Consider the following 20,484-nt stretch of genomic DNA (forward strand, 5'->3'; position numbering starts at 1 on the left):
TCACCACCACCTCTAATCTTCCCCCATCCAAAACCTTGATCTTTTCTACCCCCACTAATTCACCCCAGACCCACCTTGTTTGAAATTCCAACTTCTTTCCTGGAAGTCCTGGCAGTGTCCATATGTTTTATACCTCACCCAACCCCCCCCCCCCCCCTTCCCATGCCTCCCCCCCAAAGACCTCTCCCTCCCACAGATCTCTCAATGTCTCCATGTCTCTCGGTCCCTGCTCTCAAATGCTGTGCTTGTGTCCTTCCCCCTCTCTCCCCATCTTGTCTACAGCTCCTGATGTTATATGTTTTATGTGTCGGTTTGTCTTTCTGTGTGATTAATGTTCGCTCTTTCACGAGCCTCGATCTTGTATACGAAAAAACAAACAAACAACAAAAAAACAACAACAACATGCATTTTCAGGCCATTTCCCCGCTAGAGCGGGGGTTAGCCTTGCGGTCCCCATGACGATCTTCTCCATTTTGCCCTATTCTCTGCATCTCTCCTTGTTAACCCCCTTGCCCGCATTTCTTCTTCCAACATCTTTAGCCAAGTCTTTCTCGGTCTTCCCCGTCCTCTTACTTCCTTCTACATTCATTTCCATCACTCTTCTCAACCAGTCACTTTCATCCTTCCTCAACCCATGACCAAACCATCTCAACCTGTTCCTCTTCACAGCATCAATCACAGGCTCTATTCCCATCATCTTTCGCAATTCATCATTTGTCTTCCTCTCTCTCTCAACGATACTCCGCACATCCACCGAACCATTCGCATTTCCACCCTTTCCAACCATCGTTGCTGCTCTACATTCATGACCCATGTGTCGCTCCCATAAATCATAACACTTCTCACACATGCAGCATACACCTTTCCCTTCAGCTTCAACGACACTCCCCTCGTCATCAGCACGCCACTCATTTCCCGAAACTTCTTACATGCACATCTCACTCCAGCAACCGTTGCCGAGTCTGATCCACTTACTCCATTCAGCATGTCTCCGAGGTAGCAAAATGTTTTCACACCTTCCAGCTTCACGCCGTCTCCAAGATCCAACTCAACATTTCCTCCATCTGCAGCTCCCTCTGTGCACACCTTACATTTGAATGTAGCTGCCACACTGGTTAATGACCCTCTCAGACCGCTACATTTTTGATGAACCCACTCAGCGCACATTGTACATTGAATGGAGTTCACTCCGACAGTCCGACACCCTTCCTGCACACAGCACATGGCCACTTCCCAGTTCTTTCCACCTCACCACATGCTTTACCACTTGCCATCACCTTCGTCTTTCCTATATTCACCTTCAGACCTTTTGTCTCCATACATTCCTTCCACTTGTTCATCTTTTCCTTCAGTCCATCCATACTTTCCACAATCAACACCAGATCATCTGCATACAACAACTCCCACAGTAAACCCTCCTTTACGTTCTGGGCCAGCACCTCCATCACAGCTACAAATAGTAGTGGACTTAGTACCGACCCCTGATGCACTCCCACCTTCACCTCAAACTCACCACTGTTCCCGTCCTTCGTCCTTACAGCTGTGCACGCTCTTTTGTACATTGCCATCACTACTCTGATCAACCATTCCTCCACTTCTCACTTCCTCAATGCACATGTCAATACTTCGCATGGAACCCTATCGAATGCTTTCTCCAGATCAACAAACCCAAGAAACAACTTCTTCCTCTGCTCCATGTACTTCTCCTCCTGCAACTGCCTCACAATAAAGAGTGCGTCTGTCGTTCCTCTTCCTGGCATAAAGCCAAACTGCATTTCGTCAATCTTCACCTTCTTCCTTATCCTCCTCTCCAACACCCTTTCCAATACCTTCATTCCATGCTCCAATAACTTTATCGCTCGGTACGAGCCACACTCCTGAGGGTCGCCTTTCTCCTTGTATAGAGGGATGAAGGTACTCAGTTCCCAATCCACTGGAATGCGGCCTTCTTTCACCACCAGATTACAGATCGCTGTCATTCTCTTCACACCCCAACTTCCTGCTGCCTCCAACATATCTCCCACAACTCCCGTCAGCCCTCCCGCTTTTCTACTCTTCATTGCTTTTATCGCTTCCTCAACTTCCTTCTCAGTTATCTTCTCTGCCGGTCCTAAAACTGGGTTACTCTCTATGTTGCCATCCCATTCATTCTCTGTATTCAACAGCATTTCCATATATCTTTTCGATCTTCCTTTAATTCCATCTGGGTCCACAACGATTTGTCCCACTTCATCCTTCAAGCAACTCACCCCCATCACATCACACCTCTCTTTCGCTATCTGCTTTGCAATCCTAAATACCGCTCTCTGACCCTCTTCCGAATCCAAGCGTTCTCCGAACATTTTCTTACATGCCTCCTGCGCCTTTGCTACCTCTTTCTTTGCAGTCGTCTTGGCTGCCTTATAACTTTCATGTTCTGCTTTTTCTGATCCCGTACCCTTCACCTTCTGCCACTCCTTGAACTTCTTCCTCTTCTCGTCGATCCTCTTTCCAACTTCATCATCCCACCACCATGTTTCCGAGTGCCTCAGTGGTTAAAGTAATAGTCAAAGTTAAACTACAGGGTGACCCCAAAAAACCTCCCACATTTCAAAGGTAAATGAAAAAAAAAATGGTTAAAGATAATCAAGATTTTATTTGCACACAGGAAACTTCATTCAATACAGTTTTTATTCATCATGTTTTGAAGATGACATCCTCCAAATGGTGGCCGTCATTGTCTATACACGCTTGGAGGCGATTTCTGAAGGCTGCCATGGCTCGACGGGTCATGTCGGGTGGAACAGCGGCTATCTCCTGCTGAATAGCAACCTGAAGGGCTTCAAGAATTTGGGGTCGATGAGTATACACTCGTGATTTAAGGTAGCCCCACAAAAAAAAAATCACGAGGGGCGAGGTCAGGGGAACGGGCCGGCCACCCAACGAGATCACCCGATCCGGAAACATTTCCCCAGCAATTGCAATGATCTTCGAGCTGTGTGTGCCGTAGCTCCATCTTGCTGAAACCACACATCGAGTTCTTCAAGCTCAAGGTGTTCGAGGTGTGGCCTTAGAAAGTTTTCGAGCATATCAATGTAACGGTCAGAAGTTACGGTAACAGTTACACCACCCTCTTCAAAGAAATAAGGACCCACGATGCCAACATCGGCAACAGCGCACCACACAGTCACTCGATCGGAGTGCAACGGTCTTTCGTGTAGCATGCGAGGGTCCTCTTCAGACCAAGAGCGAAAATTTTGTTTGTTCACAGAGACACTCAAATGAAAATGAGCTTCGTCACTGCACAAGAGAACAGCATCTTCCGGAACACGTTGCAGAATGTTCTCGCATAACTCCCTGCGGCTTATCCAGTCTCTCGCATTGAGTTCTTGCACAACCGTCATTTTGTATGGATGGAAGTGGATGGAGGTCTTTGTGTAAGATTCTCCTTGCAGTTTCCCGGGATAGCCCTTCAGCTAAAGCATGCTTCCGCGCAGAACGTCTCGGAGACTGCACAACAGATCGCCTCAATGCTTCAATATTCTCAGGCGTACGAGCGCTCCTGGGTCGACCAGGTGATTTTCTTTTTAAAGCTGAGCCTGTTGCCCTGAAATTCTCAACCCACTGCAAGATGGTTTTCCGATCTGGAACGTTTTGGTTCCGTGGAATACAGAAACGTCTTCGAAAGGCCCTCTGCACGGCGATCACGGAACGGTTGTTTGTGGAGAACGCTTCGACAGCGAACGCACGGTGTGCTCCCGACCACGCCATGTTGGCGACTGAGGACGGTTGGGGTTGGGCTACCAACATACCCTAGCCCCGCCCCTCCCGCCTCACTACTGCCAGTGCTACAGCCTTTCAAAATGTGGGAGGTTTTTTGGGGTCACCCTGTATTACTGAACTGTAAAATATGCAAGTTAAACTATTACTCCTTCTCCATCGCTGCTCCCACCCTCTGGAACTCGCTACCTCACACCATCAGAGACTCCTCCTCACTCACCACATTCAAAACATCACTCAAGACCCACCTGTTCAACACTGCATTCAACATTTAACCCACAGCATCTAACCCCTGACTATCTCCTCTCCTTCTCCCTCCTTTGTGCTTTGAATATTTCCCTATTGAATCTTCTTTTTTTGCAATTGTTTTATGTTTTGCTATGCATTATGTTTTGCACTCTGTCAAAGCGTCTTTGGGCTTCCTGAAAAGCGCTATATAAAATAAATGCATTATTATTATTATTATTACTGTACTGTAACATATGCAAGTTAAACTATTACTACACTAACATATGCAAGTTGAACTATTACTCTACTGTAAAATATGCAAGTTAAACTATTACTGTACTGTAAAATATGCAAGTTAAACTATTACTGTACTGTAAAATATGCAAGTTAAACTATTACTGTACTGTAACATATGCAAGTTAAACTATTACTGTACTATAACATATGCAAGTTAAACTATTACTCCACTGTAAAATATGCAAGTTAAGCTAGTACTGTACTGTAACATATGCAAGTTAAACTACAGACTTGGCATTTAATATGGAATATTTTTTTTGTGGGGGTGAACTTACTTTTCAAGATGTCTTGGAACCAAAAGTTCATTGGAATTATGTTGAAATTAATCTAGATTTTGTTAATGTGACCTTTAAAAGAAACAAAAACCACATTTGACATTTCGAAACAAATAAATTGATCCTTGAAAGTGATGTAAACTGATATCGAACTCAATTCATGGACAGTACTGTGTTAAACTGCTGTGCGTTTTCCAGAAATATCTCTTTATTTTGCACATTAGCCAAATTTTTTTTTAACAAAAACAAAAGTTAAATTACGACTGGGATTACGGACAGTAAAATTACAGTTCAGTACTTCGTGTAACCCCCACGAGCATTCAGGAGAGCACGTACACGTTGAGGCATGCTGTTCACGAGATTTGCCAAGGTTTGGACAGGAATCGCTTGCCATGCAGTGACAGCCTTCTGCAATTCACGCACAGAGGTCGGCTGCTGGTCCAAGTGGTCGATTTGACGTGTTAATTCTGCCCACAGGTTCTCTATCGGATTCATATCCGGGGACATGGGAGGCCACTCCATATGCTCTACACCACGGTCAGCAAGAAAGTGTTGGATCATGCGAGCACGATGAGGCTGTGCATTGTCATCTTGGAAGACAAAGTTTCCTCGAAAGGCTGCATGAGCAAATGGAAGCAATGTTTCTTCCAGAATGGCCCTGTACTTGAACTGGTTCAGGTTTCCATTCAGAACAACCAGGTCAGTTTTGCCCCCTGCATGAAAAGCAGCCCAAACGGTCACCCCACCACCTCCAGCTTGGACTCTTGTCACTATACAATCTTTGTTGTAGGCTTCATGCACTTGTCTGCGCACTCGGACGTGGCCATCTTGACGATAGACCAGAAATCTAGACTCGTCACTGAAGATCACGTGATTCCAGTGTCCTGGCTGCCATTGACGGTGCTCTCTGGCCCAATGCAATCAGCGCTGGCGGTGTTGTCTGGTCAGGCGTGGCTTTCTCAGGGGACGCCTGGCACGATAGCCTGCTTGAACCAGTCGTTGGTTGACTAGCCTTCTGGATACAGGCACATTTGTCAGTTGCTGCCACTCAGCCCTAAGCCGATTAGCTGACTTGGTACGGCCATTGCGGACTAACCGGTGCAGCTGGTGATCATCCCTCCTTGTGGTTCTGCGGGGATGTCCTGGCCTCGGTATTGGAGTAGGGACACCCCTCTGAGCATTTCGTTTCAGGATCTTTGACACCTGACCTTGAGTGATGCCATACTGCCGAGCAATAGCACGCTGTTTCATGCCGTAATTTCGTAAAGCCACCACTCCATGACAAACAGCATTGTCGAGTTGACGGACCATCTCCAGAGGAAGCAGCAATAACTTTTGGAGACGTGCAGCAGTTGTTTTCCACTAATACAGAACGCAACAACCCTTGTATACCCGACTGTGAAGCCAATCATCAAATGCACATGTCCATACATTTTGCCACGCCACCTGTGATATAATCCTGTTGTTGACTTCTTGCTGCGACAGACAATCAGTGACATGGTTCTTTTCACAAATAAATCACCAAAGTGTAAAAGAAACTCACCAGATTGATATACTGAGTTAAGAAAGTAAACCCAAGTCAAGAAAAAAAAAAATATTCCATATTAAATGCCAAGTCTGTATTACTACACTGTAAAATATGCAAGTTAAACTATTACTACACTGTAAAATATACAAGTTAAACTATTACTCTACTGTAAAATATGCAAGTTAAACTATTAATGCACTGTAAAATATGCAAGTTAAACTATTACTACACTGTAAAATATGCAAGTTAAACTATTACTACACTGTAAAATATACAAGTTAAACTATTACTGTACTGTAACATATGCAAGTTAAACTATTACTACACTGTAAAATATGCAAGTTAAACTATTACTACACTGCAACATATGCAAGTTAAACTATTCATACACTGTAAAACATGCAAGATAAACTATTACTGTACTGTAACATATGCAAGTTAAACTATTACTGTACTGTAACATATGCAAGATAAACTATTACTGTACTGTAACATATGCAAGTTAAACTATTACTGTACTGTAACATATGCAAGTTAAACTATTACTGTACTGTAACATATGCAAGTTAAACTATTACTGTACTGTAACATATGCAAGTTAAACTATTACTGTACTGTAACATATGCAAGATAAACTATTACTGTACTGTAACATATGCAAGTTAAACTATTACTGTACTGTAACATATGAAAGTTAAACTATTAGTACACTGTAACATATGCAAGTTAAAGTATTACTACACTGCAACATATGCAAGTTAAAGTATTACTACACTGTAACATATGCAAGTTAAACTATTACAGTACTGTAAAATATGCAAGTTAAACTATTACTGTTCTGTAACATATGCAAGTTAAACTATTACTGTACTGTAAAATATGCAAGTTAAACTATTAGTACACTGTAAAACATGCAAGATAAACTATTACTGTACTGTAACATATGTAAGTTAAACTATTACTACACTGTAAAATATGCAAGTTAAACTATTACTCCACTGCAAAATATGCAAGTTAAACTATTACTGTGCTGTAACATATACAAGTTAAACTATTACTGTACTGTAACATATGCAAGTTAAACTGTTACTGTACTGTAACATATGCAAGTTAAACTATTACTACACTGTAAAATATGCAAGTTATACTATTACTGTACTGTAACATATGCAAGTTAAACTATTACTGTACTGTAACATATGAAAGTTAAACTATTAGTACACTGTAACATATGCAAGTTAAAGTATTACTACACTGCAACATATGCAAGTTAAAGTATTACTACACTGTAACATATGCAAGTTAAACTACTACTGTACTGTAACATATACAAGTTAAACTATTATTGTAATGCAACATATGCAAGATACCTTAGGCCAGGTAGGTTTGTAGAGGGTAGTGTGCTCCGTATGCCATGTAGACACCTCGATGTAACTCAGTCAGCCCGCATGGCCGATAAGTTTGTATACTTGTCTCCATGCGAGGGGTGGAGCTATGCTAATTAGTTAGGGTGGAAGGAATAATTCCCTCTATATAAATTGCCTATGTGGGTTTCCCTTTGTTCCTTATGAGACATGCAACACCAGCCATGCATTCCGCACCTATACTAAATAAACCAAATAACCTCCAACAGGCTTCCGGACATTCGACCACGGCAACACCACTCAGTGAATCATCTCGATGGGCGCGGAGAGTGACCGTGAGGCCACGTCCCGAAGGACGATTGGATGAGGTGAGCGGTGGCGCTCTTTGATTGGCACACGCATGACATCAGAAAGAAGGTTCCAGCACGAGGGATAAAAAGGCAGAGCACGCCATTTTCACTCTCTTGGTCCTGGCTTTGGTCGCAAGCAGTCATGCATGTCTGTCTCTGTCTGTTTCTGTCTGTCTCTGTCTGTCTCTGTCTGTCTCTGTCTGTCTCTGTCTGTCTCTGTCTGTCTCTGTCTGTCTCTGTCTGTCTCTGTCTGTCTCTGTCTCTGCTTGGTGTTGGGGGTGGCATTCGCACTCTCCCCGTTCCTGGCTCCAGGAAAAAGCGGCCGCATACTTCTCTCTGATCCCGGTGGTGCTGGCTTCATGGCGGCGGTGTTCCGTGGCGTGTGCGCCTGAGAGACCTCGGTGCTTTGTGGAGCGTGGGACGGTGAGGAAGGAGCGAGGGCCTGTTCCCTTCACGGCAGCGACTGGCGGGGGAATGCGACTTCGCGCCAAGGCGTGCGCTTCCCGTGCAAGAACTCGGGAACCCGTTCGAGGGCCGCTCAAAGCTGGGTACTAAGCAGACAAAACGCACCACACACATTTTTACTTTCATTTATTTATCCTTGTGTCTGTTTCATGAGTCTGTGGGAGATGTCGTTACCTACATATGACCACAGCGGGGTTCGCTCCAGTTTTCGATACCACTCAGTCGGTGTGTTCCATCACCAAGCAGCTTGTGGAGTGCTCGCCAAGTGGCTTAAGCACCAAGCTAGCACACATCTCCATGGAAAACGGTAGTAAGGCGTGACTGGCTTGCCAAGCTGATTGATAATGGGACAACTGGATAATGTGTTTGCATGAGTTTGTTTTTGGCTGGCGGTGTTTGTGAGATTAACCATTATAATTATGGGATTGCCGTCATTATAATGGCGTAAAAGTTCCAAAATATTGTTGCAGGGGCCGGAGGTACGAGGGGCCGGGTTAAAAAATCCCCCTCGACAACAATTTTGTTGCGCGATTCCCCTCGGTTAATACCGGAGAATCACGAATACCTTCAAGGTGCACGGATCAAGGTGCATGCGTGTGCCGAAGAACCGCGCGATCGAACCCTACACCTTATGGGTGCCGAGCGGATTTGCACGGTGGGGAGAGCGGCGTTACCCCACGAGATTTATGGACCTGAGTCTAGCCAAATTCGGTCCCGGATGATGCTAGGCCAATTGAGAAAAGACGTACAGAACAGGTTGGAAAGTAACAACAAAATGTACAGCCTTTTATTTAGAAGGCACAGAGAAACAGAGACGAAGATACAGCTTACCAACTCTTGCCTACTAATAACCCCGACTTGGCGCCTTCACACTCTGACACACTCACTCTCACACAGGGGAAAAGACACTGGTTAAGGCGTACCGATGTACGTGCTGGAATTGCCTCGCTGGTGATCACGTGGTCTGGTGTGCGCAGCTCGCGGCTCGATGAGGTCAGGTCCGAAGGACGAACCGCCGCCTCGAAGTCAGCACGGACGAACTTAGCATAGGTAGATGAACTCCAGTGCAGGTGAGTCGTGTAGAAATGCCAACGCTTGCAGGTCAGCCGGATGGCGCAAAAGATCGGCAAAGAGGCACTGGGTGTCGGGCGTCGACGCAACAAGCAAGATAGTACAGAGCAGGAGGTCGTCGACGTGGCGAAATCTACAACAAGAGAGTCGTGTCCTGTGCGCAGCGAAATCCCAGGCAAAGAGAGTCGTGTCCTGAGCGCAGCGAAATCGCAGGCAAGGAGAATCGTGTCGTCCACGAGGCAAAGAGAGAACAGAGCAGGAGGTCGTCCACGTGGCGAAATCCACAAGAGAATCGTGTCGTCCACGAGGCAAAGAGAATGATAATGCGCTCCGCGTGGGCTTTTACCAGACCCGCCCACGCCCTTCAAAATGTTCCAGAGCCTCCCATTGGCTGAGGCTTGTCGCATCCTGGCAAGGAGATCCCGCCTCCTCACTGGTTATGGGCCTGTGCTTCTGGCCACGCCTTCCTGCACATTAGTAATGGCTTCTCCCAGCCACGAAGGCTTGACATCCTGCCTAACTCAACGCATATTTGGTCTTTATTACTGCACAATGGGAAAGGGCTAATCTTTACATTCAATAAGACATAACTGGCTAATGCAGGCTCCATGTTGTCGTGCAATTGACTATAGGGGGTTTGCCTTTATGGCACAACCGCAACAATATATTCAAAGGAGCGGTCAGGCGGGATCACTTTATTACTTTTAACTCTGATAATTATTGTAGTTATTATTTTATTGTACCAATTGAATCGACCATTGAAAAACGACACAAGGTAAAACGACGGCTCAAGCTGCTATATATACACCTTCTCAAGGCGGGAACAGGCGATAAAAGCGGGAATTCCTCTGTTTGTTTGTTTTTTGCAGTTAAGTGAAGTCTAAATCAACGTAGATTAAGCTAATGTGAAAATAACACGGAGTCCTCTTACTCGTGATACAATTGAAGGTACTGAAGCGTTATTTGTAATACCCTCGTCTACCATCACCGGAAGAAGCAGCGATACACGGTAAATGTTTATGAAGATAATTTACATCGCACGACCGTCGGAACTCCTGGTAAGGGAAGCAAATTAAGTCAGTACAACTTTTGCTGTATGACTTGTCGTCCAATTGGCAAGTGCTGTTTGTTAAGATTGCATAATGACAAGTATCGACCAATTACATCGACGATTTTGACAAGTGGCCACATGGGCCACCTAGGGACAGATTTTCGTGGACAAAAAGTATTTTTGGTGGCATTTGGCACCCAGGCCAGTGCTTATTTCGAACCCTGACATGAAATGCAAAACGAAATGACAAACCAAAACAAGAAAGAGCAACCAGAGAGTGCAGACCCTTGCCAGGATGTTTCCGTGGTTTCTAAGGCTTTTGTGTTAAAACAAATACGGCGGCCAAACCACGTGACCAATGACATTTTTTTTTCTCCACCAATTTATCCCGAGATGACGCTCAATAAATTTCTTCTTGATCGGATGAAGTTTTGTACTTGTCGTTATGACGGCATGATGGAGGCACCTATGACATCATCATTAACATATGTTATTCCCAATGTAGAGTTCTTTACAATGAGCCAAGTCAATTTTCTCTATGCAGCGCTTTCCGAGATATAGAAGTGCAAAGTTTTTTGTTTTTTTCCAATATGGCGCCCATACCACGTGACCTATGACATCATAATTACCATTAAAAATTATACAGGAGGAGTTGCACCTATAGTGAGAATGTCCTGTCAATTGGACCAATGGTTGCAGAGAAAATGATACTTATTCTGTGCGGACAAACAAACAAACAAGAAATATGTCGTGCACAGCACGATACTTACAAAATCCCTAAAATAATTTGTTGGCCTATGATGACATCAAAAATACTCGGTGGTTGAATTTAGTGACATGCTAAGCAAATACTCTCACAATTTCAAGTCAATCAGATGAAAATTAAGGATTTTAGAAATTTGACAAAGTTGGTGACCTTTGGATTATGTTGACCAATTGGCCTTTTGACCCCAAAACAATAGGCTTCTTGCTTATGACCAACTCTACCCTTTGGTGAAGTTTCGTGAAGATCGGTTGAAAATTGTGACCTGTAGGCGACTGACATACATACAGACAGAGACAGACAGACAGAGACAGGAAGACAGTGACAGGCAGCCAGACACAGAATAACTCGCAAGACCAACCAATACAATTGAAATATCTTCGATTTTCACAAGTACCAAACAGACAGACAAACAAAAAACTCAAATGCAATACCTCTCCTCTGGCAAGGGTAATGAAAGGATCGAAACAAATACTTAGAATCCCCTGTACATCTGTTAAACACTTGAAATCCTAATCAGTGGAGTTATCCAAAATGATGAGGCATTGCCCACATCCCTTGGAAGGTTTATTTATACTTGCCTGAAGATTGTGTTGCCAAAGTTTGACGATTCCAGACTACTGTTTAACCATGGCAAGACAGATGGTCTACCAGCTTGCAGGCTTGTCAAAGACCCTGACTGACCAAAAACTCTATGGAAACCACAGAGGAAAATCAAGGCCCAATGAAAACAGGCATCGGGAAATATAATGCATGAAGTATATCCAAGATATGAAAGAAAAATCAAATGAAGATCAAACATAACTACAGTACAAGCATTTGTGTGATCACATACCTGTGAACGTCTTGTGCCAAGTTCCCACTGGCTCCCATAAGATTCTCAGCTGAAACAAACCACAACCACAATAACCCTTGAGAATAGGAAATAATAACCAAGATTGATAGTCCAGAGGCTTGTGAAAAGGCTGGCAGGTTAGCCGAGACTAGAGGTATGCACACACCTCTGAGCTGCATAGCAAGGATTTGAATATCAATCCAATTATAAATCCGGGGTTTCACACGCAGGACAAGGTATCAATACGTGTGCCGTCCCTGAGATCGATGTTAATCTAGTTGGCCCATCTGCCAGTATTGATTGGTGGGCGTTAGAGATCCCATGGTGTCCTTTGCGAAAAGTAGGCAGCCATTGACGGCACCATGACTAAATTCCAAATTCCTGCTCTAACCTACAGGGACACTGCATCAGCAGCACCTTGATGCAAGAAGTGATCTAACCCACAAGACAATGTCTATCCTCGTCACATTGAGGCAATATCAATACATTGATAACATTCAACCAATATTAAAAAAAAATACAAGTACAGTTACATTCAAAGTGAACCGCACCCATGCCAAATAAATAAATAAATAAACATATCCTCCGGTGCCCAGCGAAGCTGACTACAGATGGAGATGGAATTGGGGGGGGGAACGGTGCACAACAATAGATGGATTGTGTAATTGAAATAAATAAATAATGATTGTTAAATAATTATTTTCTTAATTAATTGGCTAACAGTATACCTAAAGTACCACCGTTTAATCGAAATCTGTAAATTTTTGAAAATTAATTAATCAATTCATTAATTGAAAAAAAAAAATTAATCAATTAATTGATCAAGTTTCAATAAATCAAAAATACCCTTTATAGCCAAATCACTTGGTCACTGTTGTGTCCAAATATCAGCTTCCTAGCTCAATAGATGCCTGAGATATTGCCCAGATGAGAAAGAAAATAAATAAATGATTAATAATGAAAATAAATAAATAATAATCATAAAGTAATTAAATAATTATTCAATTGGCTAATAGAATACCTAAACCACCACCGTTTCATCCAAATCTGTAACTTTAAAAAAAATTGTCATAAATCGAATGATTAAATAATTATTGATTGATTAATCAATAAACCAAAAATACCCTTCACAGTCAAATCACTTGGTCATTGTCATGTCCAAATATCAGCTTCCAAACTCAAAAGGTGCCTGAGATATTGCCCAGATGAGAAAGAAAGTAAATAATTATCATAAAAGAATTAATTAATCAATAGGCTAATGCCAAGAGAATACCTAAACCACCACCATACAAATCCGAACCTGTAACTTTAAAATAATTAATTAATTAAATAATTACTGGAGTAATTAAATAATTAATTGATTAATCAATAAATAGAATTAATCGATAAATCAAGAAATCAAAAATATCCTTTATAGCCACATCACTTGGTCACTGCCATGTCCGAATATCAGCTTCCTCGCTCAAAAGGTGCCTGAGATATTGCTCAGATGAGAAAGAAAAGAAATAAGAAATTAATAATAAAAATAAATAAATAATAATGGTAAGATAATTAAATTGTGAATCATTTGTCTTGTACAATACCTAAACCACCACCATTTCATCTGAATCTGTAACTTAAAAAAAATTGATTAATGAAGTCATGAATCAGATAAATTAAATAATTAATCGATTAATTGATTAATCAATAAATCAAAAATATCCTTTGCAGCCAAATCACTTGGTCATTGTCGTGTCCAAATATCAGTTTCCTAACTCAAAAGGTTAGCAGATAATGGCCAGATTAGAAAGGAAATAAATAAGTACTTAATTAATCAATAAAAATTAAATAACCAATCAATTAATTGATTAATCAAAAAACAAAAAACACTTTTTGTCAAATCACGCTCACTATTGTGCCGAAATTTCAGCTTCCTCGCTCAAAGGATGGCTGAGATATCGCCCGGACAAACAAACAAGAAAATAAACAACCAGAGTAAAAACTGAGTACTCCCTATCAGCATGCGTCATTGCCGAGCCCCCTTCGGTGCCCGGTACTGACGTTATGCAGCGCCTGGAGATGGCATCGGAAAGGAGCGGTGTACAACAAACAAGAAGATGTCATGCAGTGCACGATACTTGCAAAATCCACCCCTCCCCAAAATAAAAAATTGCCATGGATACATCAAATTGTCGATTGTATAAAGATTAAAATTGACGATCTTAATCAAAGCTCGGGTGAATCAGATTAAAATTGATGATTCTTCAGATGAAAATTGATATTGGTTTCCCATTTGAGTGAGGCACTATACTGTCGCGTCCCTGGGGTCAAGACACTAAGAGGACAAATGGCCAAAACAAGCTTCAACTCCGAGGCGTATACCCAACTTGGCGGTAGTGACACGCGGGGGAAGGTTCGAGGTCTTACCTGATCCGGAACACACACAGGGGTTAATCCGAACCCACAAACACAAAAACGGGACAGCAAAATCCACAATACAAGGAAAGTAAAATTCGACAAATAATGATTTAACTATAACGCCACTCAGTAGAGCGCATACTCCTGCCGTGGGTTTAGTTGGAATAATACGTTTTGTTTAACATCCCCTCTCCCCAAAACAATAAATGAAAAGAAAGTAAGCCCTAACTGTCAGAGAATTTATTTTGATATATCTCGGAATTAGAGGAGAAAAACATCATTTAAGAATAAGAATAAAAGCTTTAATGCGGTAAAACAGAAAAAATCTTTCCCAAAAAAATTTCCAGAAATAATTCCTGGATCCGGAATAATATCCTGAGCTTCACCAAAAACTAATCAATTTTTCCTCCCACAAACTCATCATCCCACCAACTTTCATCCAAATCTGTGCAGAACTTTTCCAGATATCTTGTTCACAAACACATGAACACACGAACATATGAACACACACACACGGACGGACACGATTGAATGCGTTACTCCCTTGCGGGAGTAATAAACCTGAAAATCGCAGAGCCAGAACCAGAATTATGTATTTGGTCTGGGAAGCCCATGCGAGGTTTATTCTTCTTCAGCCTCTCACAACCCTGGGTGAATATGCGATCTTTTAAAAAAAAAGTTGGAATTTTGCCATATCTGTTTTATTCGTTTGTTAATATACCTCAGCCATTGACAAATCTGGAACTAAGTCTTTATAAGTTCATCAAATACTGACACCGCGAATGACATTCGCTGAGCTAAATGTTGATATCTCTTGTGAGGTTTAAAAAGCAAAAAAAAGAAAACAGTTTTAAAGCATTATACGTATCAAACGATACATTTTATGAAATGGGGAAACCGAATACACACTTTGGTGGTTTTAAAATTACAGAATATGTCTTTATTAGAAAAAAAAAATTTGACATTGAAGATGACGCTGCTAAAAAAATACACCGCTCTAACGCATAACCACGAGTTTAAACTACATTTACAACAAATATGAAAACTATTTTCATATCACAATGTTAAATATAGAATATATAGAAGATAATGTTAAAAAAAATGAGCCCTATCTTCCAATGGTAAAAAAAATCCTTCAAAAAATTCCTGGATCAGGAATAATATCCTGAGCTTCACCAAAAACTAATCAATTCTTCCTTATCCCAAAGGAAATCATCCCACCAACTTTCATCCAAATCCATTCAGAACATTTTCAGATATCTTGTTCACAAACACACACACACACGAACATACACACACGAACACACACAAACACACACAAACACACACAAACACACACACACACACACACACACACACACTTGAATGCATTACTCCCACAAAATGCAAGTAACAATGAAAGGTTAGGCAAAAACTAAAATTCCTAATTAAGAAATCTCCACTCAGACTCGTATACAAACAAGGGGAAAACAAAAGTTAAAGGAAATAAATAATGGCCTTTTGTATAGTGCCGGCACTTATCTCTCTCAACGAGGTCGTGGAATGAAATGGCGGTTCAAGGTGGCCTGGAACCGCTCCAACAGTGGCGCGCAGTCACTCTCCGCAGCACCACGTACGTGAGGCGTCCGGGGCGGCACTCCTCCTTCGCTCCCCACTCGGTCCAATCACCGAGTTATACTCAATCATCCCATTGGGCCTCCATCAATCATGAGGGTCAGGGCATGGCCTCCTCGTTACGAGTCGTCGGGGGCGGAGTCCAATCTCCGTTCGGGAATGTTTGGATGACGTCGAAGGCCATGAGGCGGGGCTTGCATGCCAATCGGCAAATGTGCTGGGTGTTGGTTAGCCCTGGCGGCGTTGTGAGCGAATTAGTCCATTTACAGTGTGATCATTGTAGTTGTAATGGCGGCCCTTTTTGATGCAATAACAACGAAGGGAAAAAATCACAGGGCAATTTACACACTGGGGTTTATCCTTAAGCCCCACATAATTAGCATAGCTCCACTCCTCGTATGGACACACACACGATCATACCCGGACATTCGACATTACTTGCATACATCAGGGTGGGTTCTTCTTCTTCGCAACACTTGGAGCATGCAACTTATACGATTATATCTCGGCCAAGATATTTCATTATTTACCCCCCACCAACGTAACAATACAATTGCCATTTAATTCTCAAGTCAATCGGATAAAAATTGATGATTTTGGAAGTTTGACCTCGAGTTGACCTTTGACCTTTTACCTTAAAATAGCTGGTTTCCCAGTTTAGTGACTGAATATGCAAATTCTGTTCAATTTCAAAGTCAATCGGATGAAAATTGACAATTTTAGAAATTTGGCCTATGTTGACCTTTTGACCTCAAAATCAATAGGTTTGTTTCCTCCTTATGACTAACTCCACCATTTTGTGAAGTTTCATAAATATTCGTTTGAAATTGTGATCTGTAGGCGATTGACATGAAGACAAATAAACAAGCAGACACACAGACAGAATGTACAAGATCAATCAATATACTTGAAAAAAAAAAATCTTCGATTTTTGCAAGTAACAAGAAAACAAACGGAGTGAAAACCAAGTACTCCTTGGAGATGGAATAGAGAGAGGAGGAGTACAAAAATAAAGATTGTACAAAAACATCGACGTTACCTTCAGCTCCTAATGAAAGATCATCTTCCAAACTACTTTCAAACCAAGGAAACAAACCTGCAATGAAACAAAATCATCAAGTCCACTTCAGGATATCAAACATTCTTATTTCTGACAAGTCTGATAAATTTGCTTTGTCTTTTCTCCATTTTCTCCACTTCTATAATCTTCTACGTCTAGTGTTGGCTTAACAGTCAAGTTCGCTGCCTTGAGATCTTATGCCTAAGTCACACATAGGCGGATATTTTGGCGACTACCGGCGACTGCCGGCGATCAAGATTTTTCGGCGACCACTGGCGATTTCGGGCGGTCAAATATGGTCAGGCGGCAGTATGGCGACTGCAGGCGGCCACATTGCGACTGCATTGCAACAACGCCCCGAGTGGGATGGTGACTGTTGAAGATCGACGACGACTGCATTGAGGATGCACGGCGGCAGCATGGCGACAGTCTGGCGGCTAGATTACGACCGATGGCGGATAGCGGCAACTGCATTGGGGCCGGGTGGCGGTTTACTCCGACGTCCGCAAGACTGCAATAAGACCGCCGGCGATTGGAGACGATTCACACAACTTTTTAAATCTTTATTTCTCTATTTTACATTTCACTTTATTCATTTCAATGATGTATGACATGAAGCATAAAGATGTTTGATGTACAATAACAAAGTTAATAAAGATGTATCATTGTAATGTAATAATCAAACTTTTCTGCAGGGAGAGAGAATGGAAATAAAGTCCAACAAATTATTTCCACTGGTCCCACGTCCCATAAATAAAGTTTCCAAAGGACCAAAGTCCCAAAAATAAAGTTCCCAAAAGTCCCAAGTCCAAACAATAAAGCCATATCCTTGTCGGCACCACAGGACCTCACTCCACGGAGACCCTCACACCATCCTGTCTTGCCATGGAATCGTGGTATGTCGTAATGCAGTCGCCAGGCAGTCGTATCTTTGTCGCCAATGGCCGTAACTCGGCCGCCACTGGTCCTACTGCTGTCGTCGTCAGTCTCCCATAGCCGCAGGGGAGACGTGGTAGTTCTTCTGTAGTCGATATGCAGCCGCAACAGTGTCGGCCCGTAGTCGGGAAGATGCCGCAGGAAGGCCGTATGGCATTCGCATCTCTGCCGTGCTAGCTGGTGGGGCGATTGCGGAAGACTATGAGCGACTGGGTTGCGGCCGCTTTACGCTCTTATTACGGATACCGACGACAGCATGGCGGTTCCATCACGACAGCATGGCGGATTTTTTTCGAGTGCGACTGAGCGCGCCGTTTTTAAACATTGAAAAAAATATTTGGCCCCTTTGCGGCTCTTGCCGACTGCAGCCGACCTGGGGAGGATAACCACGACTACAGGCGACCGTCCATTACGGTTTCATTACGATTTTTTTTTTTTTTTTTTTTTTTTTTGTTTTGTTTTGTATACAAGATCGAGGCTCGTGAAAGAGCGAACATTAATCACACAAAAAGACAAACCGACACACAAACACACAAAAAACAAGGGGAGCGGCAGACAAGATGGGGAGAGAGGGGGAAGGACACAAAAGAGAGGGGGAAGAGGGGGAAGGACACAAACACAACATTTGAGAGCAGGGACATCGGGAGGACTTGGGGGGAGGTGGGAGAGGAATAAAACATATGAACACTGCAAGGACTCTGGGGTGAATTACCGGGGGTAGAAAAGATCAAGGTTTTCGATGGGGGAAGATAAGAGATGGTGGTGAACAGCTGTTTTAAAGACCTGGAGGGAGGAGTAGGATTGAAGGGAGTGGGGGAGTTTGTTCCAGAGGCGGGAGAAAAGGGGAATGAAAGAGTGAAGGTGAGCAGAGAGCCTAGACTTTGGCAGTTTAACCATAAGAGGGTTGCAGGCAGATCTTGTGCGACCTGAAGGAATATTGGGGGGACAGAGCACAGAGAGAGCTGGGGGAGCAAGGCCGGAGAGGAGTCGGTAGAAGACAGAAAGACCACCAACCTGCCTGCGGTGAGTGAGTGAAAGGCCCTTGGTGTTGACTACATCGCAGGAGATTCCAATGATTCTGAAAGCTTTGGCCTCAACAGCGTGAAGCCGAGCAAGGTGTGAGGCAGGAGCACCAGCCCAGAGGGGGGAACAGTATTCCATTGAGCTGCGGATGAAAGCCTTGTATGTGGTGAGGAGCTCAGGTGTACCAAGGAAGGACTTCGCACGACGAAGGATGCCCAGTCGGCGACTGGCTTTGGAGGCCAGCTTGGAAATGTGGTTTTCCCAAGAAAGATCATGGCAGATAGTGAGACCCAAAAGCTTGAGCGACAGAACTTCTTGGAGAGGATTGTTGAGAAAGTAGATGGGAGGGTTGTCCAGTCGGTCCTTTCGGAGAGACATTGTAAGAGTGTGAGATTTGTCAGGATTGAAAGACATGTTCCACTTGTTTGACCAGTCTGTGATTTTGTCCAGGTCTGCAGAGAGTGAGGAGGCTGCAGACTGCCGATCTGAGGGATGAGAAATGGAGCGACAGAGAGTAGCGTCGTCAGCAAAGAGATAGAGAGGATTTTCAAGAGAGTCAGAGAGATCATTGATGAAGACCAGAAAAAGCACAGGGCCCAGAATACTACCTTGGGGAACTCCAGCCTGAACAGGAAGAGGAGATGAGAGAAACCCATTCAGGGCCACACGTTGACTACAACCAGAGAGGAAGTCCGCCAGCCATGCGTGGAGATTTCCATGGATACCAAAGGAGGAGAGTTTGGTGAGCAGAGCAGGGTGCCAGACCGTATCGAAGGCACGTGAAATGTCAAGGGAGACAGCTCTAATTTCCTGTTTGGCGTTGAGGACCTCCATCCATTGTTGAGAAAGCAGAAGCAGCATGTCCAGAGTAGAGTGACCAGGTCTGAAACCAAATTGATGATCAGAGATCAAGCCATTGGAGAAGAGGAAAGATTTAATATCTGAAGCAATGATGGATTCCATGACTTTGCTGATAATTGGGAGAAGGCTGATTGGTCTGTAGTTGCTGGGATCTGTTTTTGCACCTTTTTTGTGCAAAGCGGTGATGTTCGCTGATTTCCAAGCAGATGGCAGATGACCTTGAGCAAAAGAGAGGGTGAAGAGAACAGAAAGAGGGAGTGAAAGAGCAGAAGAACATGATTTTAGGACCCGTGGGCTGATGCCGTCAGGACCAGTTGCAGAATCAGAGTCGAGGGTTGACAGAAACTTTTCCACCTTGTCAGGAGGAAAGGACACAGAGTCCAGGAGCAGCTGGGTACGACTGGGTACGGTGGGTACAGAGAGGGATGGGTTTGGGACACAAGATTTAGAGGCAAACACAGAGTTGAGGCATTCAGCTTTTTCACGTGCGGAGTCAGCCGTTAAGTCGTTTGAGGTGAGGGAGGGGATGGAGGGGGAACAAACACCAGAAACAGATTTGACCAGACGCCACCAGGATTTGGAAGAGGGAGACAGATAGGAGAGTTCG

At 43.3% G+C, this 20,484-nt stretch overlaps 1 protein-coding gene across 8 annotated transcripts in view; it reads right to left on the minus strand.

Annotated features, from left to right (window-relative positions):
* The window catches only part of LOC137431911 (protein ITPRID2), a 227,741-nt gene that overhangs the window by 98,280 nt on the left and 108,977 nt on the right, over window positions 1-20,484 (minus strand). For 7 of the 8 annotated variants that reach the window (XR_010985368.2, XR_013624197.1, XR_010985367.2 and 4 more), the window contains exons 5-7: window positions 17,037-17,093; window positions 11,987-12,035; window positions 11,733-11,843 (exon numbers count right to left, since the gene is read on the minus strand). Coding sequence is in view for 2 of the 8 variants with exons in the window: in XM_068123744.2 (XP_067979845.2) it covers window positions 11,733-11,843; window positions 11,987-12,035; window positions 17,037-17,093 (217 nt within the window). In the remaining 6 variants the exon portion in view is untranslated. Of the gene's footprint in view, window positions 1-11,732; window positions 11,844-11,986; window positions 16,232-17,036; window positions 17,094-20,484 lie in introns of all 8 variants that reach the window. The other variant, XM_068123746.2, reaches the window with a different exon arrangement.

Source organism: Myxine glutinosa, chromosome 7 (genome assembly GCF_964187855.1).
Source record: "Myxine glutinosa chromosome 7, kmMyxGlut1.1, whole genome shotgun sequence".
Lineage (NCBI taxonomy): Eukaryota > Metazoa > Chordata > Myxini > Myxiniformes > Myxinidae > Myxine > Myxine glutinosa.